Below are 26034 nucleotides of genomic sequence, written 5' to 3' on the forward strand. Positions count from 1 at the left end.
TTTGCTTTATTATTTATGATTTAAAACGCGTCAACATCTATGGTTATTGGCGCCCGAACCTTTCTTCAGTGCACTCCCGGCCTCTCGTAACAGACAATACTGACTATCACCGGACAGTGAGCTGTTGCAAGAAGCTCCTAGGAAGAGAAAAATCTAAGGGCCAGCAGCTGGATTCGAACCCGGGACCTCCGCGTGGGAGTCCAGTACGCTAACCGCATAGCTAATCCCTTCTCTATTTATTAGTTATTTCTAATATGTTTGTTCGTTGTTGAGGTATTCCAGTATTATTATTTAGTTTTGTTTAAAGATGTCATGAAGTTTATGTTTTATGTGTTTAGTTAGTTGTTAGTTTTCTATATCTCATCTATGTGCATTGGGTGTTGAGGTCTCCCAAGTAAGAAGAATTATGATTTGCGTGAAGATGTCAAACCGTATACAGTAAATCTAGTAGCGGTGCTTGACCAGTTTTGTCTAAAGTTTTCATTGAAGTTGTCTAGTAGTAATTTAGGCATTGGTTTGAAATATGTTTAAATTGTTCGTGGCAGCAAACAGTCCATTACTGTTGTTAACTATTCCACATCAACTACTGAATGTATATTTGGTGATTTTGTCTTCAAGTAGTAGTTGTAGTTCTGTATTGTTTTTGGATGTCATTAAAGACGTCTTGCAGACATCTTTTTCCGTTGCTTTTAGTAACTAGATATCCCCAGTTAGTGTGTTTGATGTTGAGGTAGTATAGTTCCATGTTCTGATTCTATGAAACAGTTCTTAAGATAGTGAGGCGTTAAGTTCTGTCCAAAGGATTATTTCAGTATATTTTATGGTTTCATCAACTGTTTAATATTTAACGTATTAATTTTGTTGGCGGAATTCCGTTTTGGAAGGTAACCGTCCTCCAGGCACTCATGGCACCAGCTTGACACGAATCTTGAGACTTTCGCATCTGAGTGACAAGAGCGCTAACCATTTAAAAGTTTAAAGGAACTTTGAGGTAAGAGAAAGAAATGGATTTGTTGATATCATGAGCCTACATAACAAGGAATAGTGGAATGAAATCGCAAGAGATAAATTAGAACTCCATTAAAATTTTTTTTAGATTAAGAGAAACTAGAGTCACAATAGGGATATTTCTGATTTTGTAAAACATGTGTCCCAACTATAACAGTTGAAGAGGTTATTGCTACTAATAAGACCGAAATAGTATACAAAAGTGATCCGCTTGTATTTAATAATTTTTTAATAGTATTAAACCATTGCTGCTATGGCAGTACCAGAGACTGTCCAAAGGATATGGAAAGCAATGATAGAAACCAATAAGTTTGATAAAGTATTGGAGAAGGTGAGTTATTGCTTGGTTTGAATTATTAATAAGAATATGTATTATTGGTAGATATTGTTTAGTTTCAAGCTTCACGAAAATGTTTTAATACATTATTCACCTCAATAATTTCGGACATAACTTTAAATGGTCCAAAAAGCTTTCTTACTCAGACCGATTCAGTACTACCTACTAACCCATTTTCCAATACGAAATCTACGAGCCTTTAGTACCCACCTTTAAACACTAATAAGTCACAGTATTTTTCCATTTACTGTAGTTATCAACATTCGAAAAACTTGTGAATTTAGTTCGTACTCTGAACTCCATGAGCTTCATTTCACAGACTGGTAAGTGTGTTTTGGTAGCAAGAGGTTTCGTTTAAGTTTCTACAAAGCAAGTCATTGACAAATTTTACTTAAGACCTGTAAGCTTTTTGATAAAGATTTTTTTTTTTTTCATGTGTGATGAACACAGGTTAAATTAATATCTGCTGGCCAAGGACAGTGCACAGCTGAGATGACAGTTTCAGAAGAACATTGTAATATAAGCGGTACTTTGCATGGTGGTTTAACTTGCACTTTGGTTGACGTTTTGTCTGGTGTTGCGCTGGTTACCGATAAAAATTATCCATCTAAAGGCGTATCCGTAGATTTACACGTAACGTATGTGCCCATGTTATTATTTAATTTTTAATAATACCTCTAAAGTTACCTATGGACATAATATTCTTGTCAGATTAAAGCATTGAAGTGTCATGAATGAAATGAAGTGTGTATAGAATTGTGAGCTTCGTTTCCTATTATGTATCTGGGCCTGGTCATTGACAAAATTTTGGAAAGGTAGATTCTTATCATCTGACAATTGGCGTTACTTCTTCAAGCCTTTGGCATTATCGTTGATGGGATAGAGTAGCATATTTTCGTGACCCACTACTCGATCTCCCTCAGTCATTCCCTTTTAGAATCAGCTGCAATATCTTATATTTCTCATCCTACGATCTACGCCCCAAATTAAATGTTTCCCTCCTGCACATAAAGAGTTATGTATCGGTTCTAACTTTTGCTACCTCACCATTGGGTAATGTTTGGTACCAAAGATAATCCAAAGAAAAACATAAGTCTGTGTCAATAAAAAACAAAAATGACAATTCGTTTATTAGCTGACACCAACATACTGTGAGAACCAAAATTCAACATGGTATGTCCATCTCCAAAAGTATTTGTCTTTCATTTTTAAATTTATTAGAACCAGTTTATATCTTTCTTTTTTTGAAATCTAGATCAAAATTTAAATAGATAAATCTCCTTTTTAAAACTAAGTAGAGCGTGAAATATTCTTTCCTACTCTTTATTGTATTCTTTTATTTTATGATCGTATTGCTGGTTATGTATGTTCTCTCGCCATTTTTTTTGTTTTTTTTTTTATAATTAGTATGAGTTGTAGAATATAACTATTCGAAAGTTGATATTGTTTCTTATTTCCCAGATTCCTAAGTGCTGCACCTGTGGGCGAACAAATAGTTATTGAATCTAGGACAAACAAAGTAGGAAGGACCCTAGCTTTTCTTGAAGTGAACATTAAAAATAAGAAAACAGATAAAATTGTGGCAAAAGGTTCACACACAAAGTTTGTAGCAACATGAAGTGTTTGTAAAAATACTACTTTTTCCATTAAGCTTAGTTAAAAAATAAAAATTAAGTAATTTTCGAAGAAAGAAAAAAAGAAGATTATCACTGAGTGATAACTCATCAACTATCTGAATGGAATGCTTCGGTAGAGTTATGTGGAAAGAAAGATAGATGATTAGTTAAATAAAATATTCAGAAGTCATTGTAGTCATTGTTATAGGCTATAGTAAGGTTTTAATGTTTTACAATGTTTGTTATATTAAATATATTTTAAATGTGAATTTCTTCGTTCATCTGCTGACTCAGTTTAATTCTTGAGATTGCTCCTGGTGTGAAGGAAGATTATATATGTATCAGGAAGAGCAGGAAAACGAATTATTTGTTGTAACTCGTATTATTATGGCGATATAATTATGAGAATCGAAAAGGTGAGTAGCTGTGCCTTGTTGTGGCTATGGCTTGTCTGGAGAGGATCACGCTTTTGTTTTCGAAGAGTTTATTCGACATGACAGTTGGCTCTCTTCTTGTGTGGTTACGCCAGATATAACGCTGTGCGAATTTTATTCTCTGGGGCTATACCAGCTAGAGTATATCAACATCGTCTTCCCAGTTAGTTCTTTACACAGTTGTTTGTTAACTGACATCCGTAAAATATGTTTAGAGCCTTTATCAACTTAAATGAGAAACGTTTCAGGCCTCTTTAAGCCATTACCAGTATACAAAATTTTACATGATACATTTTTACATAAAGGTTGAAACAAAAAGAAATATCAGTCCATATGTATGATCCATAAACGGAAAACCCTTAGATTTTGTTTTACGACTAAAAAAAGCAGAATTACGTGGCTGAGTTACATACTAAAACCAACTTATGGCTATCTCTTTAAGTCTACATATGAAGTATTTGCGAAAATGATGCTTAGATGTAGCAGTAAGGATGAAGTAAAGAGGAGGGCCCCTTTTTAAATTTGCAAAAATATTTATAATTACCAACGCTAACCAATTGGTAGATTGAAATAAGATAGTCCAGTATTAAGAAACATTTGAAGAAAAATAGAGAAAATGTAGTCTTATTTAAAATGAATGATTATTAGTCGCATAATCGATTAGCAAAAGGTTTAAACCTATTGACTAGAGGTTACAGTATCTTCGTTCGTTCATACCATGTTAGGGTATTACCGAAGTCGAGTCATGAGGGTGCAATGTTTTGTTAACTACGTTAACTTTCACTATTTCACTTCATTGAAAAAATCTGTTATTCCACGTGGTTTTAAGTTGTTAAGTTCAAAGCTTGTGATGAAGCAGGATTGTTTCCTAAAATAATTTCAGAATACACAATATGGATATGGGCTTGTGTAAGTTAAGTGAAGAAGCTCTTAATATGATAGCACAAGTTGATTTGAGCTGTAGCAATGAAGTACAATATAATGAACCTGACAATCATCCATTTCTGCGTTCTCTCATAAATGATGCTAAAACAGAACTCGATTTATTGATGGCAAAAGAGGTATGTGTGTGTTTAAATATAGTTCATAAATTAGATAATTAGTTCTTAATTTTTAAATGATTATTCCAATAGTACGTGGTCTTTTCTACCTACAAGCCTTCGACAACATCCTACATTTCTCCATTACATCCTAGGCTAATTCAATTCAACTGTGCATTTTTTGCACCTCATCCAGCCATCTCCGAGGTCTCCTTTTCTAGTTTTCCATTTTCAATTTTAAAATGTTTTGAGTCAATCAGATGGATCTGCCATTCTCTTCGTTAAACCCACTACTCTCCGCTTTTATAGGAACAAACTGACTCTTGTTTCGGATAAATTCCAAGGTGAAAGATTCCTTTCTTCAGGAGCTTCAATGACCTACTTCGTATATTTTAATAAAATGCTACATTTTAAGTAGTTCCACTCTTCTTCGTGATTTTTCTTTTACTGGTACATAGATTGCTACTGCTTGTTTTAAAATTTACTTAAAAGTTCCTTGAAATTAATCTGTAACTGCTTACCCAACTAAACTAGAAATTTCGGTTATTTACATTAACTTGTGAGATCATTAGTTTCTTACTGATTTCTAGACCAGATTCTAGCATTTTTTAAACTTATTAGATAATAATAATGCTGTATATTGTGTATGAATTGATACAAGGGAAAACTAAATTTTTAGGTAGGAAAAGTCGGCAGTCCAAGAAATATTTTTTGATTTTGAAGTTCTTCATAAAACAATTCTTCCCTTGACTAGACTCCCAAAACTTGCAATGCAGCAACTGACTGTATTAATGTTTGATATAAATTAGTATTAAATAATAGAAGAAATTGTAAACTTACTCAATTTTGCAGTGTATGAATATGCAGTACGCTAACTTGGAATTGGCTGAGTTAAATGACCTTTCCAGAACAGAATGTGTTGGAGAAGAGGCAGCAGATATTCATGGAAATAGATTTAATGGTCATGAAGATACCAGTCTTGGTAAAGTATTTATTTATTATTCTTATCAGTAGAACCGTAATACACCTCGGTGTTAATGTAGACCTTTATTTTCAGATAATTCTGACTGCAGCAAAGATATTAGTACTGGTTCAAGGTTTTTACCAAATGAAGAGTTGCAAAGTTTAAAGCATGAAAATGGGAATGAACTTGATACTGTAATTGATGGGTGGAATCAACAAAAAGAAATATCTGATCGTCAAAACTTTATTAAGCGATTGTCTGTCAACCCAAAGATTACATTGATTTTTTTTAAAAGAATTTTTCTCCCTTGGGTAATTACATTATTTTATTGCTATTTATTCCCAGATTATAATTTACTTTTTATAATTTGATGTAACTGCAGGCACCCCAATTAAAAACAGGAAACTTAGCATCTCTATGCTGCACATACGTGCACAGAGTGCCTTCAGATGTAGTTAATGTTTGCAATGATTTGTGTGCCTACACACCCGATTAACCCAGCTCCACATAAAGGGCAAATATACCAATATATTGAGTGCTCCACTGAAAATTGCGTAGTATTAACTGTAAACTAATACTGGAGAAACCTAGACACCCTGGAGAAACAACAAATTTTAAATTCACTGCAGATTTTTGCTTTATAACATTTCTTTTACTAGAGATTATTTAAATGTTTTATTATAAAAATATATCCATTTATTTCTTTACCACTTACTTAAAATATGCGTTTAATGGATTCGTAGGTTGTGTTTTAGTTGAGTGCGAAAGCAACATTTTCAAGTGCTATTAAAACACTTACTGGCATAGTCGAATATCTTCCAGAACAATCGATCGCCGCAGTTTTAGTACCATCATTCAAAGAGAAAGAATCTATATTGGTTAGTGATGATCACTGTTTGCAGGATCTGTTCGCGGCTATGTCTGATTCTCAAAAGAATTATCTCATTTGGTATGTACATATATAATACAAGCTATAAATAAAGTTTTGACAGTATATAGTAGTTTGATACAAGTATACTACTATAAGCCGCTGAGACTTGGACCTTGAACAAAAATTTGCATGTGACCTTTTTATGTTCTCTTTTAATTTAAGATGGGTATATTTTTCCTGATAGACAACTTGATACAATGAACGATTTTGAAAAATCGTTTTTTCGTACTCTGGTGTTCCTGGATTAAAACTTGTAATCCAAGCAAAACTCAAAATTGAAAATGTGCTTAATCCCAATCATCTAACAAGGATGATCACTAATTATCAATATAATTTCTTTTTATTAACTTTATAAAAGTAAAGTCTATTGCTTTTATTTTGAAACTGCCTTAGGATTTCAAAACCTGTATTGGATGTTAAGATTAAAGAGTTAAATAACTGATTTTACAGGCGTAATATGTGTAATTCAATTTCCCCAACAGTTGTCGCTACTATTACTAATAATAGTAATGATATAAATCCCTAGAGCAACAAAAATATATAAAATTTCACATGAGAAAGATGTTTTCTAAGTTAGGTTATAATCTAATTACTACGAAAAGTTAGTGTTTACTGGCAGTAAGGCCGCTAAGGGAATTACCTTGTGATTACTTACTGTGCCATTATAACAACTTCAAACGCACATAACTTAAATTCATAACAAAAAATCGATCTGATTTACAACCGTCTCCAAGAATAAAAGTTACGGGTACTTAGTATTCAAAAAATAAGCTACATACACCGTCTTCTTTTTCAGAGGAACGTAATGATATATATAAATGCAATTTTCAAACTTTTGGGAGAAAGAAAATAATCGGCTATTGTTTTTACTTTCTTTAGTAGAACATTTTATCTAAATACGAATCTAATTAGTTTTATCTTTATCTTCTTATTTGGCGTAAATAGCCGAACTCATAAATTTTTAAGCTTTTTTGGTGTTTTTTCTTTAATTTTTGAAATAAACACTAACATTTTTTGTTACTAGTGCATTTTCGAAAATTCATTCAAGTTAGTTAAAATAAAATTTAAACAAAAAAATTATGGATTTAATTGTAATGGAACTTGACCAAAATATTGTTGTTAAAATCTAATAATAATAAAATAATAAGCTAAATTATTTTTTATTATTGACATGACTCTTTTGTTTCAGCACTTATTTAGATGAGATTGGCACAGATTTACAGATTAATGACGTCCATATTTTGTACAAGATTGTTGAAGGGACACAACTGAATGTTAATTCCATGAAAAGATTGGTAGAAGAACTGACAGCTAACGTTCAGCGTATCAGTGATGATCGACATTTTGGCGACATACTTTTAGTTGTTGCACAACAATTTACGATATATACACCTCAGGAGATTGTACATCTAATGACAGCCTTATGTGACAGATTTAAAGGAGTTATGCGCTTTAGAATAAAGACTATTTTAAAAACTATTGTTGGTAAGATTGAGATACTATATTTCTATCCGATTAATGCTGTATATAAAACTTAAAACCATATCAAGATAGTAATAATATAATTGTTATAGGCGATAGTGATAAATCGAAAACTGTGTACGACTGAAGGAAAAAATATCTTAGCAAATAGAGTGGCTTCCAGAACTTCATCTTTAATGATTGTAAAGTTTCTATTGAAGTGTATCGTTGGAAATTACAAATACAATTATTGCATTTATTTATTTATTTTTTTGTAGGTGATTGATATTTGTGTTTGGAAATTGTGATCCACGTGGCACTCAGTAATCAGAGTAGTAATTTTAAGGAACCCCATTACTTCTCGATGTAGCTTTTTAACGACGTTGAAATTGATTTATTCTTTCCTGTAATGAGAAGTACATCAGCTTTTACTGCTTTAGTGGAAAGTTTGAGTCATGAATGTAAATTCCAAAATATTAGAGTGTGAACTTAAAAAGTAGTATCAAAGAACCTCTTCAGTTTAAATTTGGGTCACCTCTTTAGTAATCTTGCTGCCCTAGTGGTCATCCCAGCCTGATTGCTGTCATGAAATGTGTATGTTTGAATTTAGCAAATCTCTGGCAACTCCAGCTATCACTCACACTTCCACACAATGTCGGAAATATTTGTGCGTGTCTTTAAACGACGGCAAAAGAAGTATTTTTTTTTTTCCTCAAATGTGTGCAAATGGAAAAATTCGTTTAGTAAAAGATATTTATTTTACAACTTGCGTGGGCCGTAAAGCTAAGATGTATTGTCATACTGAGTTCTATTCCTGGTTTTGGATTTTATTTAATTAATAGATAGGGAAATTTATAATGAAGTACATAATCCAGCCGCTTGTGATAGGTAGATAGAGGTCAAGACAGCCTGAATAATTTAGACATTAATTACTTTTCAATATAAATGTATTATTTAATATTTATAAGCCAAAACATTATTGCTAATACACTTAATACCATTCCAAAAAAAGAAATAAAATAATACGTCAGGTCATTTTGCTGTTAGAAGGGCAGTTGTGCTCCAACTTTAATTTCAAAAATTAGGAAAACTATCTAGTCAAATGTTAACTTCATTGGAATATACATATGTAAATATTATTAACGTTAAGTTTGAAAATTTTCAAATTTCCAATTATGAAACGTAAAGAGTTTTTATTATGAGTTGTAAAGATGCTGCAGTGGACTAATCTTGTTTTGGGTTGAAGGTAACCTGGATTAAAATAATGTGCGGCCTCACATTAATAGGAGTGAAACTTATAGTTAAATTCCAAATTTAAAGAGGAATCATTCAAGGAAAGTGATACTTTATTGAATACATTTTGTTTTCGCACTTATTCTGAGATACAAAATAATTTCATAAATTGAGGTAAGAAGTGATCAGTTCTAAGTCTGCTGATACGTTTGGTCAGAAAAATATAAATAATAAAAATATGCTTATTAAAACACCTGCTTATTATTTATAAAGTACACAGTAAGAAACAATTGTGATTGGCCACAGTCCATTCGACATGGTAATTCTCACTTGAACAAAAACAAAATTTTGTACAGAAAAACAAAGCAGCTTTCGGTAAATTATAAATTGCTGTTTACAGATCAAAATAATATTGCAATCATTTTACATACTGTTCTTTACATAACTAAAAATTAAAGAGAAAAATTTTAAACTTCTATACTTTCAGGCTTTTCTTAATGTATTCATTATATATATTACGCCAACCATAAGAACAATTTAATTGGCCAGATACATATTTGTTGGATAAATAAATAATTCTCTCTGAGCCATGCAATTCTAAATTCTCGCATTGCAGCACACAATCCCAAATAATGTTTTATATGAGTACTTTCTACTGCACCTTTATTTTAAAGTGCACATATGTAGCAGTTTTAAGTCTGCTGATACTGAAATTTAGTCGAAATTTAAATTTAAAAATGCTGAACCCTTAATTTGAAAATAATCTGCTGTAATGAATATGAATACTGTTTTTTTTAAAAAAAAATTGCCTCTCACATAAATCTACTCTGAATTCTTTATATCTATAGAACATTGATTTATTTTTATTAATAAGAAGTAGATTATTTATAAACTTTGAAATAAAATTGTCCAGTATTTTATTAATATTACTAGTACTATATAAGCTGGAGAAGTGGTATTTGGACATATTACTTCATATTAATGACATAAAACTAGAAATGATTTAAACCAGAATAATTTTAATAAATGAAAGGTATTGTATGAATGTTAGAAACTAAAAGTAACTTTTAAAGAGCTCTTATTGACTCGGGGAAGCTGTGAACCACAAAGTGCATTATTATGTGGACAAGATCTGTTACGTTTTCCAACACTGCGGACTCAACTAACCGTACAGTGATGGAAAGTATGTACAGTACTTATTGTTAGTAAAACAATTCTAAGGTAATTTTTTTGTTAATACTTAGAGCTCTGTTAGTTTCTACTATGTCATACCTAATGATAATGAAAGTTTTACGATCGTAACAAAAATCGAAGTTCAGTTTTCAAAAAGCGGTGTAGTTTTATTTTGTAAAATACTATTCTCTCAAAAATATTGTTTATTACAATGAACCTAGACAATATTTAAGTCAACTTATATAATTTAGAGCTAGTTTCCAGAAAATTTGGAAACTTCAAACTGTTATCTTTCTAAATTGCGAAGTTTTAAACTAAACGTAAAAGTGTGCCATAAACAAAGTTACGGGGAACTATCAAATGTTTCCATTTAAGATTTATGAATTGGACATCTTTTTTCTAAAAGCAACCAAGTTAACTTTACTTTTACTTTCTCAAGGAAAATTTAGGAAAATATCACAAAAACGAAAACTGGAAGATAGCAAAACAATTTTGCATTTTGATTCGGTCTTTCAGACTTGGCGATCAAAACCTCTCAACTGGCAGCGCTTTACAGAAGGGATTTTTTCAGCAAAATTCCTTTAGAGGCACTCCGTGGAGAGGTGATTAGGGACGCTTCTTTTTAAAGTTGTACGGTTGGCACTTGTACATTTTATTACATATTAAGGGTAAAATATGTCGCTAAAAATATCAGTTTTATAGAAAATTGTTCAATGAGAAGAATCAATTTAATGATTGAACTCTTAACTTTGTTAAGACCTTGAAAATCGTTCCTTCGATTTTCTTTAAACTTTCTGTGCTAAGTGAACATAAAGATCTATAACAAATAAATCTATAACTTTTGTTACTATAACATTTCTGATAAAGGAAGGGGGGTTGTTATTCTTTCTTTTAAATATAATTTAATTAAAATTTACGATACTTGATCTGTATTATAAAAGAGCGATGGATAAATGAATGCTGAAATTCTTAGACCAAAAATTTCCACTGCCGGAAGTAGCATTTTACGGATTAGATTTTCTCATATTTGAGATTTTTTTGAAAGCAGCTGCGATGATTTTTTTTCTGAACTTCGTTGTTTAGGATACCTATGTTACTTATTCTAGATCCATTACTTTCAATCAAAAAACAAATTATTTTTAGTATGTTGCTAGGGGATGCTCCTTCCTGCTCATGTTTGTTTGCTTGTAAAATGCGATTTCAAAATAATGTAAGGTTTACACAATCTTAAATGTAAATATGTTTTAAAAATTATATGAATGAAAAAGTTAGGCAAATTACAATGTCGAAGATTTTTCCCATTTTTATTTGTTGGATTTTTACATGTACAAATTGTTACACATGGTTTTGACTTTTTGTACATAGTATTCAAGAATTTTGATGTTCATTTTCATTCACAAAAAAGATTTTGGGCCATAAGTTTTAATTCTAAAATTCAAAAGTAAAATAAGTACATCCTCTACCTCAGAATTTTGGCGATATATTTGATAGTCTTAAACATTATATTGGTGTTAAAAATTGCAGAAAGCGCCAACTGATTTTCTTAAAATGACTAATTTTACTTAAAAATTTAATTTCTACTTTAAAATTATGGTTGGATCCTAAATGCTGGACAATATTGAAAATTTATGCACCACAGCATGCCTGTTAAGGAAGATTCCATCCTGTATTGGATTTTAATCCATCATCAACCAAATTAAGTAAAGGGACCTAGTTCAGGAATCACATTTTGCCAAACAGAACGGTTATATCATATAAATTACGGTTGTACATATCAAGTCATGGTTGGTGGCTACATTATTGAATAAATAGGTATTAAAATTCCATCAAATGCGATAGTTACGAAACTGTACAGCACATCATTATGTTATGCAGAAAATGTGGATCAGGTAGAGAAAACATGTTTGTAGCTTTAACTTCCCTAGCAATTGAACTGTTTTATAACGGGACTTTATCAAAATCAGAAGTTACAAGAATCTATTGTGCAATAATATAATTTTAACGAATATAAATATACAAGTGTAGCGAGTGAAGGTGAAATTATAACTGTTATATTTTAAGTAAGGAAATTGGCTACGGCTTAAACCCTAATGCCATAGAAAATAAAAAAAATTTAAATAGGCCTAACTGATGAGGGCAAAGTCTACTCTTATTTTATCTTGTTTTGCAATAATTTATTTTTTCTATACTGATCTACTTCAAAATGTGTTTTTTTTTTAATGCATAATCTTCGCAATGTACAAAATGCAAAATAAGGAAAGAAGTAATTCCAGTATATTCATTTTTAGAATTGTGTAAATGCTAAAAGCAAGGGTTGAGTTCGAGAGAAACGTGATACTCAGTCTTCAGTGGCGAGTCATTAGGATTGCGATCATCCACTCCCAGTGAGTTTAATCAGCTTTCCCTTTTTTCAATTCCTGTTCTATTTCTTCAACTGATATTTAAATTCCTGTATTCTTTAACACATATTTATCTAACTCATTAAAATTGGTCCTATGTTTCAGTGAGAAGCCCCTGAAAGTATTGAGCCCATTCGATTATTTTAATAATATCCAACCTTAGGTTTGTTTGTATTCTCATGGATTTTGTAGAGTGTTCCATGCTGCCAATAATTTTTTGTAAAATCTAGTTGGCAATTAATCTCTAAGCACTTTCTTTCGCAATGCGCGTTTTTGGCTCTTCTTATCACTTTATTCGCTTTTTACTTCTTCAAGGTGTACCATTCTTTGGTGTCATATTTTTTGCTCAGCCATTGCATGTAAGTTCCTTTTTTTCTTCTTGATTGTTTCCAGAAGTTGGTCAGTCATCCACGTTTTTGAAGTTTTCTCCCTGTGGATGGGGTGTAAGAATACATCCACAGTATCTCTGCTTGTCGTAAGAGGCGACTAAAAGAGAAACCCTGAGTCTTCTTTATGTGGACTCAGGTTTTTTTCCTCCGTCCCCCCGTCCTTTTTTCTGTCTCTCTCCTTTATCTCCTTTTATCCTACTTTGTCTTATACTTTTCCAGAACCTGAAATGGAGTCAAGGCTTAATTAGAGACATGCTGTTAAGCTACATTTATAAGTATTCTACAATGTAATGCAAATTTATAGAAAACGTGGGACCTGTTGGCGAGAAAATTGTAATATTCTTTCAATAAAGTGGTACTTTTGTAAGAGATCGGAATTTGATCTAGTCCTAATGTGATACCGAAACGTTTAAGCCTTCTCCAACTTTTTATTTTTAATATGAGCATAAGCACACCTTTTTTTCAAAAACCACATTTGAAGAATCTCACGCCTCAAGACATATTTTTCCAGTTCAAATTCACTTTTCTTCTTCTCAATCTAGCCTTTGGTTTTTCTATCTGGAGAGATTTGAAGACTCTTTTACAGAGCATGAGCCACTGATCTCTATCTTTTCCTTACCAACTCCTTCATCAGTCTCCTTTTTCTGGAACATATCTTTTTACCTTTACTACGCACTCTAAAAATATACCCCTCAGCTGTCTCGGTTCATGTCCCAACTTATTTTTACTTTTATTTTTCTCATCAGTGGAAACTCAATATAAACAACTTGGTATGATTATAATACTGTAAACAAAAATTGAAAGTTTGACCGAATGAGATAATTAAGAATTAAGAAAGATGATTAATAATTTGAGATTATTAAGAAACGTGTTTCCCTGTTTCATTGTTATTAAAAATCTTTATCGAGTCCAACATTTTTGCTATTAATTATGCATAATCAGTTTTAAGTTTTTCAGGAATGATAAGTAATATAGGTAAATATAAATTATGGTTTTGAATCAATAGAAAACCATGGAAAAAAATTTAGTAACTTTATTCATGGATTTTGTTTTCGAAACTAATCCACTTTTTGCCGCTAAACAAAAATCATTGGGTTGTGAAGAATAATTTTACAGATTATTTCGAATGCTATAACAGCTTCTAAAAACTCTTTCGAGCGCCCAGTTTATGGGCAAATAGTACACCCCAATTCGCCTGAAAATTTTCTGGTGATGGTGAAAGGAGACGTTTCAACAGTAGAAGTACTGAATCTAAAAAGAATCTCAAAAAATCCTCTTTTAAAGTTTATTAAAGGTTTAACTTCCCCTACTTCATTAATTTCGACTTAAAAAAAAATAACAACAAAGCAACGCTAAATATCTGAATTTTTAAATTCAATTCGATCATTTTTACTTTCATGAGCTGATATAGTAGTATAAACTAAACCAAAGGTTGAAGAACTTTCAAATAAACATGGTATGAAAAGTGAGTAACAGTAAAAATCGCAATTTTTTTTTTATATTTAGGTAAATCTTTAATAATTCACTCAATAGTAGAATCGTTTAATGTTTTACAAGAGAAAAAATATTTATTTTTAATTTTTGTAATAACTGCTGGAAGAAAGAGCATTTAGCTTAAATAACTTGCTTAATTGTTTCAATCTTTAAATGTAAAAAATTAAATTGCATTCTTGTTTAATGTCCGTTAGATAGACTCCTCCGACGATCGATTGATCATGGTTAAAATCTGTATTATTAAATTATAAAATGCATATTTATTTTAATTATTGTAATGTATTTTTTAAATAAAGTCTACTACTACTACTAACTTGCTTAATAAAATCTAATATTGAATAAGACAATGTATAATATTTTATCTCTCATTAAACTCCAGTATTATATTTTTAAGTTAAAACACTCCCATTTCAGGAATTGCTTAGGTCCCGCTGACATTAACGGCCTTGATTGAGAGTTTTTCAGCAAAACTAAGTGTAAATATTGATTCAATCGGGGGTTTTTTAAGGAATATGAATGGTCCAGGCTTCTTTATTAATATACAAGTTGATTCATTGAATACAACCTACTTTACACCACTCTTGGTGGCTTGTCCCACCACCTAGACTTGCACATCGCGCTGATAATAAATGTGTGCGTCTACTACTGTACAAAAACAAGACGGTGGTAAACACTATACACTTTTCATTGCACGCGCTACAGTTACAGTAATTCAACTGGATGGCTCTCTTAAATGCATTTATTAGAACTCAGCGACTTCATAAAGGTAGGCGAACATTTCTTTTTTTTCTTATTCAATTTTTTACGAGTTTTTAAAAAATATTTTGTTTATTTTCTCTTCTTCTTGCAAAAGGGCTTGTAACGATAGAACCAAATTTTCTAGAGACATTCTAGGTGGGTTTTTATCAAAGTTAAGTTAAAAAAAATTATTCCTGCCTTTGATATCTTGGCGCCGTCGTTTTCCCAATTATGCTACACTGCTTCAAGATTTTACTTCATATCCAAATTATTCTCATAAATACTGTCGTATCTCACATCTTTCTTATGATTTATTAGTGTAATATAGAATGATTTCGGTGGTCATCAAAATCGTTTTATAGTTTTGAAGCAAGCTAGATTATCTTTCATTTGACTGAAGTATACGAGTACGTAGATCAATTCCTAAAGAGCTATTTTAAACAAATATTTGTTTTTCACTTTATTCATTTGCTAAATACCGCCCTTAGGCACATTTATAAATAGACATGAAAGATGATTTATTTAGACATTTAGAAAATTTTTAAAGTGATTTGTATTCACTTGGGACTATTATCATAATGGATTTTTCATTTTATTAATTTAAGGGGTTTTTTAAATGAATTTTTCTATAGCTTATTTCTATTTTGAGCAATTTATTTAGAGGCTAAATAGTAAATAGGCTATTTAAATAACAAATAAATAAAGTAATTGTAATGATTTTATTAGGAAACATTATTATATATTCATTTGTGGACGTAATTAACCAACTTATTCATTGATACAGGAGTTAGTTACAAATGACGTAAATTAAATATAAATTGGTTTAAATTGCAATGTTCTAGTGATAATAGTTAATGAGATATAGATGGTTAAAATTTAAATAAAAGATATGGCTGTTTTCGGTCTTGTCGTTGAACACAGTTATGGAGAGATATTACAGGGGGGCGAGTGTTGGTCTAGTGGTCAAGAGCGTGGCTTTGTGAGTGAGAGATCCCCAGTTCGAATCTAGCGTATGACTAATTTTTATTTGTTAGACAAAATTGTTTATAGTAAAGTATGAGCTTTCGCCTCCGTCCACGACACCTAATTGGTAGTTGGACTTTTAAGCCCCGCCTGAAAAAAATAGGCGATTACTTTAGATATTACAGTTAATCTAAGTTAATTGTTGCGTGCCACTTGAACAAATCTTTTTTTTTTAAATGAAAATAGCCAACATTAGAGTCTGTGACATCTAATAAATTCTAAAAAAATATTAATGAAAAGTTATTGCAGTAATATTACTCAAATGATATCAATGAAGTATTAATGACATGTTAGGTACTTGCTGATTTGTGTACTTCTTAGCGTTTAATCAATCCTTATACTTTTTAAACTAGTAAGTTTTTGTCAGAGTTATAAATGTAGTTTAGGTTAGATTAGACAAATCTTAGCTGCTATTTAGTTGGTGTTCTTATTTTTATATAGTTTATTTGCAGGTAGAACTTTAATACATTCGTAATTTGACAAATAAGTCAATTTGATAAATATTTTCACAGCTGTTTGATGTATTAGTTATTTCATACTAGCTGTACCCGTTCACACGTTGCTGTGTTTAACAAAAAGGCAGTTTTGATACCTCAAACATAATTTATTAATGATCAAATGTGTACAATACATCGAAATGAAAATTAAAAATAAAATTATCCCTACTTCAGAGTACAGTAGTGTCCTTGCAAAGGTAGCATTTCTACATAATGTGAAAAATTCAGTTAATGTTGTTGGAGGTGGTGACATTGCTCTTGCACGTACATTTTCTGATGTAAAGTACACACGATGTCCATTTTCTGCTAAATGAACAACCGTTGGATATCGCTCATGAATGGAAAATGATAAAATACGCCATACTTATGTAGCGTCCCAGTTGATATTGGGTGACTTCATCGTTAGATGCAGTTGTATTTTCCACTCCAAACACTGCCATATCGCTTCCTTTGTTCACATATTTGCAAATATATTTTATCGCTTTCATTGAATTGCAGTACTCAGCATTTATGTGTGCGTTATACGTTTTTAGTAGTAATGGAGAATATGGTACTACCCAACGATTATCAACGTCAATAGTATTGTTGAGTTCTTTTAGTTTAATGGATTTTCCACCATCTTCGGTATAATTTATTCTCGTATTAATAATTGCAAAAATTTCATGGTTACACTTTTAACAAATATTACTAATTAAATGTTATTTTGATATTTTTGGGATATTTGTTCGGGAGCACCTAGAGCCCCAACTCTGATTTAAAAAAAAAATTGCAAAAACCTTCCCAGGGATATACCTAATAATTTCCCAAATTTTCACGGCGATTGGATGTATGGTTTTTGAATCTATCGAGTACAAACAAACAGACACACATTCATTTTTATATACGAGGTGTGTTCAAAAAGTAACGGGAATTTTCGTTTTTTGAAAAAAATATTTATTTATTCATCTACATTAATATTGTCGCCTTCAAAGTAGTCCCCTTCGCATACAATACACTTGTGCCAGCGCTTTTTCCAATCCTCGAAACACTTCTGAAACTGGATCTTTGTGATAGCTTTCAGCTCTTTCAGCGATTCGCTTTTAATGTCATCTATGCTTGTAAAACGACGGCCTTTTAATGTTCTCTTTATGTTTGGAAATAGAAAAAAGTCACATGGAGCCATGTCTGGCGAATATGGAGGCTGGGGCATCGTTAAAGTTTTGTTTTTGGCCAAAAATTCACGAACAAGCAATGAAGTGTGAGCAGGTGCATTATCGTGGTGCAAAATCCATGAATTGTTTTGCCACAAATCCGGGCGTTTTTTTCGGATTGCTTCACGCAAACGGCGTTGAACTTGTAGGTAGTACTCCTTATTGATAGTTTGACCTTGTGGCAAGAATTCATGATGCACTATGCCATTAAAATCGAAGAACACAGTGAGCATAACCTTCACATTCGACCGCACTTGTCGAGCCTTTTTCGGTCTTGGCGATCCAGAATGCCTCCACTGGGACGATTGAGCCTTAGTTTCGACATCATATCCGTAAACCCATGTTTCGTCACCTGTTATAACACGTTTCAGTAGATCCGCATCGTTGTCGACTTCATTGAGTGACTCTTGAGCAACTTCCATTCTCCGCTGTTTTTGTTCGAAATTCAACAATTTTGGAACAAATTTTGCTGCCACACGTTTCATACCCAAAACATCCGAAAAAATTTCATGGCATGAGCCAATTGATATGGCAACATCATCAGCGACTTCTCTGATTGTGATTCGGCGATCGTTCATAACCATTTCTTTCACTTTTTTCACGTTTTCATCGGTTGTTGATGTGCTTGGACGTCCAGGTCGTTCGTCATCTTCAACGTTTTCGCGGCCATCTTGGAAACGCTTATACCACTCGTAAATCCTTGTTTTACTCATAGCAGACTCACCATATGCCTTTATTAACATTTCACACACTTTATTTCATTTTTTACGCAAAATTTAATACAAATTCTTTGATCCATTTTTTTTAACAAACAAAAATCGCCAAGCTCGAAAAACACGTCAAACCTTAACGGCTGCCACTTAAGAAGTAAACAATGAATATTACTGAAAATTTTATCGTACTTCAGGGGCATGTGTACCAACATAATAAAAAAAAAAAAATTTACAATCAGACTCTCCAAACCCGCGAAATTTAAAAATTCCCGTTACTTTTTGAACACACCTCGTATATAGATTTACTCTCTTTTTTACTTTATTATTGCTTTTACTCGTAGTTTGTTGGCTTTTTTTTATTATGTAATATATTTATTACTATTTAATTTAGTTAATTTCAACTAGTAATATCCATTCTCATAAACAAAGAAATAAATTCTTGTCATACCGAACGGTATTTCTACCCCAAATGTTTTAGCATTTCATTAATTTGAATGTTGACTTGTGTCGAAAAACCTTATTCAAGAGCAATCGTTCAATTTTTTTTTTTAAATAGAATATTTCTTTTCAACAGAAATCCTTCAAGGTTTATTTTGTAAATGTTTAACGGTATTCCACGATCTGAAGGATACTGTAGTAATTCATCTTTCGATTTGTAGATAAACAGCACCTTGTGCAATTTTTACATAGTTCAAAAATGTTTAAAATAAACATGGTTTATTCTCTCCTCTTCTTTTCATTCAACTTATTTGATAGACATAATAATATGCAGTCTTGGTAGAAAGGATGTTCCCTAGAATGATACCCCTGATTATAAACATGATGTCAGATAATTGGTCAATACTTCGCTCAGTCTCTCTGTAGTTTGGGCTTTTGACATTTATGAATAACATTACAATTTTTTATATTTTTATTACTATTATTACAATTTTTTTTCTCTCTCTCTTTTAACGGAACACAAAAAGCGGATTTTCGGTACAACAATGTACCTGCGGCACACGCTTCAAGAATCAATGGGTATAAAATTCGATCATGGCTTCTACTAACGATCTATCAGGAAATGCAACATTTCAGAATTGATTTCTGAGTGTAGAGTAATTCTTCTGAAAATAGCTGCAACAATTTAAGATCTGGCACCAAAAAAACAGAAGGAGCTCCATATTTTTGTTTAAACTTTTCCAGTTACATATACAATATACATGTTTTATAGAGGCGCCACGGTAGCCGAGCGGTTAAGAGGCGAGACTTGCAAAGCTAATATTGCATTGTGGTACTGGGTTCGATTCCCCGGTCTTAGGTCTTGGATTTTTATTTAAAGGTTAATAAAAGAAATTTACAGTAAAGTATGTTTGCTGGTCGCCTCCGTCCATGACACCTAATTGGTAGTTGGGCGTAAAGCCTGCTGAAAAAATAGGCAATTACTTTACTTTACTTTTACATGTTTTATAGTTTCCCATATTGTATTGCATCTTTCTTTCAATTGAACAAAACAGTAAATTTTTCTGATCACGATAGCATAGTAACAGATACGGTTTAAAAAATTGGAGTTGCCTCCAATTATTGTATTTTAATTAAACTTAATGCTAACCACATATTTAATCAACTGTCACTTTTATTTGAAGGCGTCTCTTTTCTTGTCTGTTAGAAACTTTCACATAACAGTTATTTTTTTTTAAAAAAAAATATGGCCTTAAGATGCCCGTGAAAAGACACAGTAACGTCTTACTAGCAACCCTGCCTGTACTGTGATCTAGCGAATGATTCCTCACAGTTGATGTAAGTAGATGTGGAAATTATCGTCATACTTATAAAATAGTTTCTCCTAGTAATATCTGATATCATCTACCAATCTTTAATGGGGTTATAGATTTCATCTTCTCTAATTGTCTTCAGCATCCTTTGTTTACGTTTAATTATATACTCAGAAAAAGGCTCGCTACTTCAATTAAATGTTGTCAAGATGGGGGCGCAATTTTTAATTTCTTAATCTAATGATGATGACCCTGCGGGTGTAAAAACGTTTAGAATTTAATAAAAATTAAAATAATACGAAGAAAAATTAATTAAGTGTTAATATAAATGAATAGTATGTTTGTTTAAAGCATATCGAAAGAGGAAGGTATCTCGGTACAGTTTCTTTGGATAAGAGGACATTGGAAGGTTGAAGCAAATGAAAGGGTAGACATTTTTGCCAAAATGAGGCGAATAGCTATAGGAGAAATGGAAGATTCTAGATGTAACCGCCAACAGATTTAAAGAATAAAATATTCAATGCCGGAACAGTCAAAGGAACAGTCAAAACACTGTAAAACAATAAAAGTAACTTTTCTAGCATAGTAATGCAGAGATTACGAAGAATACTATGGTTTAAAGGGCACTGCTACTAACGAAAGAAACAACAGATGAAGGCCAATATCGCAATTAGTGGAGCTTATTAAATAAAATAGAAAAGTGACCTTCACCTCATTTACAGACTGTAATGAAGTGAAAGATTTTAAAATATAGTGATGATCTGTCTGTCCACGATTGAATAGAACACGTAGGAATTATTTAGCCTTTATAACAAAACTTGCAAGCTCCCTTCCAGTACAAAGATAGTACATTATTCTTTACCCAACAACCGATAAATATAAGGTTATTTAAAGGCTAAGTGCTCCGGCAGACGGTTCTACCAAGCCGTAGAATGTGTGGAATTTCTTTATTTTTGTATATATTGCTTTATTAATAAACATTATTATTATTATTATTAAAGGCTAAGTGTTATAGTAATAAGCAACAATTAACTTATATCCATTCACACTGAAATTTATTGATTAATGTGAATTTACTGTATGGGAAAAGCCAGTGCCAACAAATCACATAAAACAAAACCAAACAAGAGAATTGACTTTACCTATAACTTTTCAGAAGTTAATTTCATTTTAGTTTTATGAATTTATTGTTTTAGAATTACTATGCTCCCAACACTTTGCAACCTAAAAAGCTTGTAAATAAAAATATTCTTTCTTTAAAATTTGGCCGACTTAGCAGGAAAAAATTGAAAGAATTTAAAGATTATATTTCTCAGAGTTAGACCGAAATAAAGAAATAATTTTCAGCAAATACTTCCATTATTCTCACTAAAAAGTCCGAGACATAGTTATTAAGTTATGTTCTACATTAAACAACCTGATCATTTCAGGTTCATAATAACAAATATGTAGTGTAAATTTCTCAAAGTATTTTTTTTCTCTGATTCTTGTGCCCAAAAATTCGCTCAAACTATTCCATGAAATGTTTTCTTTTTTTTCGTTAAATGATTATAGAAGATTTTCTGTTGTATCGTGTGTTTTTACGGTTAATGTTAATTCAATGAATTGCTAAAATTACAAATTTGCAGAATGTCCGAAGAAAATTGGTCACTATTGGTTATCAGAAAATAATAATTATTATTTTCCAATGGATTCTGAGTAATCACAAGTATCCCTACAAAGTTCCACTTCAGAACAATATACGGCCAGCTGTATAATATTTATTTAATTTACTGGTACCAAATACTTTTTTTAAAAAATCTTTAAAAGTGTTGCATTTATGACACACTAAAATAATACTCCGATCAATATTCTATAAAATATTGTAAAACAATGCTCTAAAATATAAGAAGTAAATATGCTTAAATTCACATGCTAGGTAAGAACAAATCTTTTATTTACAATCATTTAAATACAGTATTGACAAATTGGACAAAAAGAATCCTACACTTATTTGTAAAGACAGTGTAACAAAAAAAGTAGATTTCAAAATTGTGTGGACAGTCGTAGTTATCAATATTTGGCATTTTGTTAGCTGTTATCATGATTATGGTGAAGGTAAATTGTTTTTGGTCGTTGGAAGAGGTTCTTGTTTCTTAAAGAAGCTATTGGAATGTTGTAAGTGATTTTATTTAGTAGGATAGTATAGTCGTATCTATTTGATTGTTTAAGAGTATGAAGAGAAAAATAAGGTCAGCAGTCTGTTGTTGGATAAAAAGTTTCTTTGATGCAATGCATGATACAAGAAAATGTCATTAAGAAACATAACTATAACGCGGATATGATTATATTTTGCTTTTTTGAATTTAGTATTTATTTTTTTACAGAAAGGCTGAAAAAATTTGACATTCCAACAGCTTTAATTTAAAATTATTTTTTTAGAAACACTAAATTTTTCTAGAATTTTTTTTTGGGTGGGGGAGTTCTGGGGAATCAAATGAATGCGGTTTTGAAATTTGATTGAAACAAATTCCATGGATGAAAGAAGAAAGATGGCACCTCTTTAAATCAATCCATCTTTCTTGAGTTTCCTTTTTTGTGGATGTCTCAGGGAGTAACCATTATGCAAGGGATTTTTTTTTTACTAATGCGAATTGGAATCGTTTGCAAAATAATAGGAGGAAAGTTGCATTATGACGCAAGGGGAAGTTGTGGTACTAGCATTTACTTTCATTCACCTGCATTATCCGTGCTTTCATTTAGCTAAAAACAGGTTTCCATTTCTGTGGCAAATAGCCGAGTACAAGACATTTTAATTGTTCTCTCAAAAGGAAGCTATTGGAGCTTTATAGAAATCATAGAACCAGTTACCCACTGGTAACACTATTTAAAAACAATCCCTACTTTCTCTTACTCTAATTTAATGTTTTTTCAAGATTTTTTAGCAAACATTTGTCTATATTTCTCAAACTATTAATCTACAGCTATTTCAATAAGCTCATTAGAAAGAAGGTTAAATTTCCTTTTAAATAAGCTAATTTATATTCCAAAATAATAATATCAAGTATTTCACTTTGTGGCCCAAACATAAGGAATAGCCAGTTTCTAATTTTTTTTAAAAAAATTTCATTACTACTTCATTTTTCTCAAAAGTATAAGTTTAAAACGTGCACTATTCATGAAAAACATCTACATACGGTCACCTTTCGAAAGGTATACCATGAATAGGGGTTATTTTAAAAATTGATGCAGAAATCTGTGATTAAATGCGAAAAAATAGGCGTCAAAACAGCGTGGGCATTGTGAAAGGAATTCAACTACCATAAGAATATAATTGATCAGAATCATCAAATCCAGTACCATTGTTTGCATTTGGTTCATCGTTACATCAATAACCTGTTGACCTATTCAGTTCAGTTAGAACAGAAAAACAACACGCCAAATGAAAAAGTCTCAGAAGTCAGAACTTAAATCAAAAATACAATAACATAAATTAGATTTGTGTGAATAATATCTGAAAAAAAAGGACAAAAGGCGTCCTTTCCTACTTTAAGAAAGGACAAGGACAACCAGGTGTTAAAAAAGGACTGTCCTTTCCAAAAAAAAGGGCAGTTGGCAACCCTAACTGAGAGAGTGTAAATCGTCTCAAATTTTCTAAATAGACTTTTCAATGTGAATATATTGTTTTTACGAGTCAAGGTTATGATGGAGAGTCGGGAAATCCTTGCTTATATTATAGGCAGATAACAGATACCTCATTTGAGACTGCTTAATCAACTTAAATCAGTTCATTCGACCATAAATAGCTAGCTAAAACGCTGCCAATGTCAAGTAAACCTAATATCTTTTCGCTCGGACACTCATTAAATTAGTAATTTACCTAAAATGTGGTAACCGAAGCTTAAAACGCAGTTTCCTGAGAACCTCCAAAAAAATCTAAAAAAAAAAACGTGAGAAAATATTTCAAGTAAGCGGTAGTTATGGTGGTAAATCATGACGTGATATGTACCATTCAATTAATGCTAATTATATTTAGAATTATCAGAACATTATTAATATTGCGAAATATCCGTTTTCCACATAATGATTATATAGGAATAATCATCGTTCGAGTGTAAAATAAGGTTATATTTTGCCAAAAAATTTTTAATATTACCATAATGATATTTAAAATCAGATTACACTGGTGGAATCGTGGTTGGTGGTAATATTGTACGGTGACTGTATGGTTTTATAATCACAGCAAGGTTGAACAAGTCAGTTAAAAAGCACTTTCACATTACTGCCCTTATAATTTCCTGGCAGAAATCAATTTTACTTTTAGCAAGAAAATTGTTGTATGAAGTAATCACAAGATATCATTTTATTGCTGTTAGTATAATCGTTGTGTGCCTCTCTTGCGACGGAGGCACTCGGTAGTTTTACTGTTAGCAATCCTTCAGTAAAATAAGGACATGCTTAGGGCAACACATGTAGAGAGTACTACAGAAAATTTTCTTAGCCGAATTTACAATGATCCTGGGACCATATGGTGCCCTATTGGTGCAGTTCAAATAGGATAAAGGTAGAATAAACTTTCTTATCAAATAAATAAATAAGTAAGGTTTTATTTCTATTTTGAATACATAAGAAATATTTGATATACCAAATACTTCTAAGGAAAGAGAAACTTTAATGGATCAAAAATTAAGCGAAGAAACTTTTTATCTTATTTTAAATTATTATTAAAATATATTTTGAAAACTAGGACAATTTCTAGGCAGCCTTCTCCCAGGTTCTCGTATAATTTTTTATCTTGAACCTTCTTTTACACTTGGTGGGCCACCCTCTGTGTTCAGTTCATCTGCTCATCTTAAATACTGCCTTTTAGGCGCTACGGTGGCCGAGCGGTTAGAGGCGAGACCTGCAAAGCTAATATGTATTGTGGTACTGGGTTCGATTCCCGGTCTTTAGGCCTTGGATTTTATTTAATGGTTAATAAAAGAAATTTACAGCAAAGTATATTTGATAGTCGCCTCCGTCCATGACACCTAATTTGGTAGTTGGACGTAAAGCCCGCCTGAAAAAATAGGCATTACTTTACTTACTACTGCCTTTTATACACATGTATATATATATATATATATTACTCAACGGTGTCCACTCTATGATTTTTCTGTTATTAAATATGTACAATTAATTAAAAAAAAAAAAAAAAATGAAGTTTCAATGTAAAGTAAAGTAATCGCCTATTTTTTCAGGCGGGGCTTAACGTCCAACTACCATTTACTAGGTGTCGCGGACGGCCGCGACTAGCAAACGTACTTTACTATTTCTCATTTAACCATTAAATAAAATCCAAGGCCAAGACCGGGAATCGAATCTAATACCACAATGCATATTAGCTTTGCAGGTCTCGCCTTTTAACCCGCTCGGCTACCGTGGCGCCTAAGTTGAAGTTCCTTGAAGTTCCAATGTATTTACATTACAAGCTTCATTACTGTTGCTCTCAGGATGCAAGGAAAAAAGTGATACGAAAACCTGTAGCTAGAATATAAAGTTAGGGAAGAACATATTTACTTCTTTTGTGTCTGTAGGGAATGGAAGGATCGCGGCAGAGTGGATTAGGATGATAATCCTAGAGTGGAGAGGAGTTTCAGCAGCAGGTTATGGATAAAGGAGTGT

The 26034-nt window shown here is 31.8% G+C and overlaps 3 protein-coding genes across 4 annotated transcripts in view; all 3 read left to right on the forward strand.

Annotated features, from left to right (window-relative positions):
* Positions 1–1149: 1149 nt before the first annotated feature.
* On the forward strand, positions 1150–3230 carry LOC141459140 (acyl-coenzyme A thioesterase 13-like). The gene is made up of 3 exons (XM_074137788.1): positions 1150–1339; positions 1796–1983; positions 2807–3230. Exons 1-3 carry the CDS (start codon positions 1262–1264, stop codon positions 2961–2963), a joined length of 423 nt encoding a protein of 140 aa, XP_073993889.1. The 5' UTR covers positions 1150–1261; the 3' UTR covers positions 2964–3230.
* An 827-nt stretch (positions 3231–4057) lies between these two features.
* On the forward strand, positions 4058–8050 carry LOC141459139 (uncharacterized). 2 transcript variants are annotated; one of them, XM_074137787.1, is made up of 6 exons: positions 4058–4456; positions 5288–5417; positions 5493–5710; positions 6302–6348; positions 7520–7815; positions 7905–8050. In XM_074137787.1, exons 1-6 carry the CDS (start codon positions 4289–4291, stop codon positions 7937–7939), a joined length of 894 nt encoding a protein of 297 aa, XP_073993888.1. In that variant the 5' UTR covers positions 4058–4288; the 3' UTR covers positions 7940–8050. The 2 variants fall into 2 exon arrangements, with proteins under 2 accessions (XP_073993888.1, XP_073993887.1); XM_074137786.1 differs by having other exon boundaries at positions 4069–4456; positions 6155–6348.
* A 7062-nt stretch (positions 8051–15112) lies between these two features.
* LOC141459449 (probable cytochrome P450 49a1) overlaps positions 15113–26034 on the forward strand; it is a 37537-nt gene continuing 26615 nt past the window's right edge. Inside the window, exon 1 of the mRNA XM_074138559.1 lies at positions 15113–15245. Coding sequence (XP_073994660.1) covers positions 15200–15245 — 46 coding nt within the window. The 5' untranslated portion in view covers positions 15113–15199. The remainder of the gene's footprint in view (positions 15246–26034) is intronic.

Source organism: Rhodnius prolixus, unplaced genomic scaffold, assembly GCF_049639745.1.
Source record: "Rhodnius prolixus isolate KJV_2025 unplaced genomic scaffold, Rpr scaffold_11, whole genome shotgun sequence".
NCBI classification, from domain to species: domain Eukaryota; kingdom Metazoa; phylum Arthropoda; class Insecta; order Hemiptera; family Reduviidae; genus Rhodnius; species Rhodnius prolixus.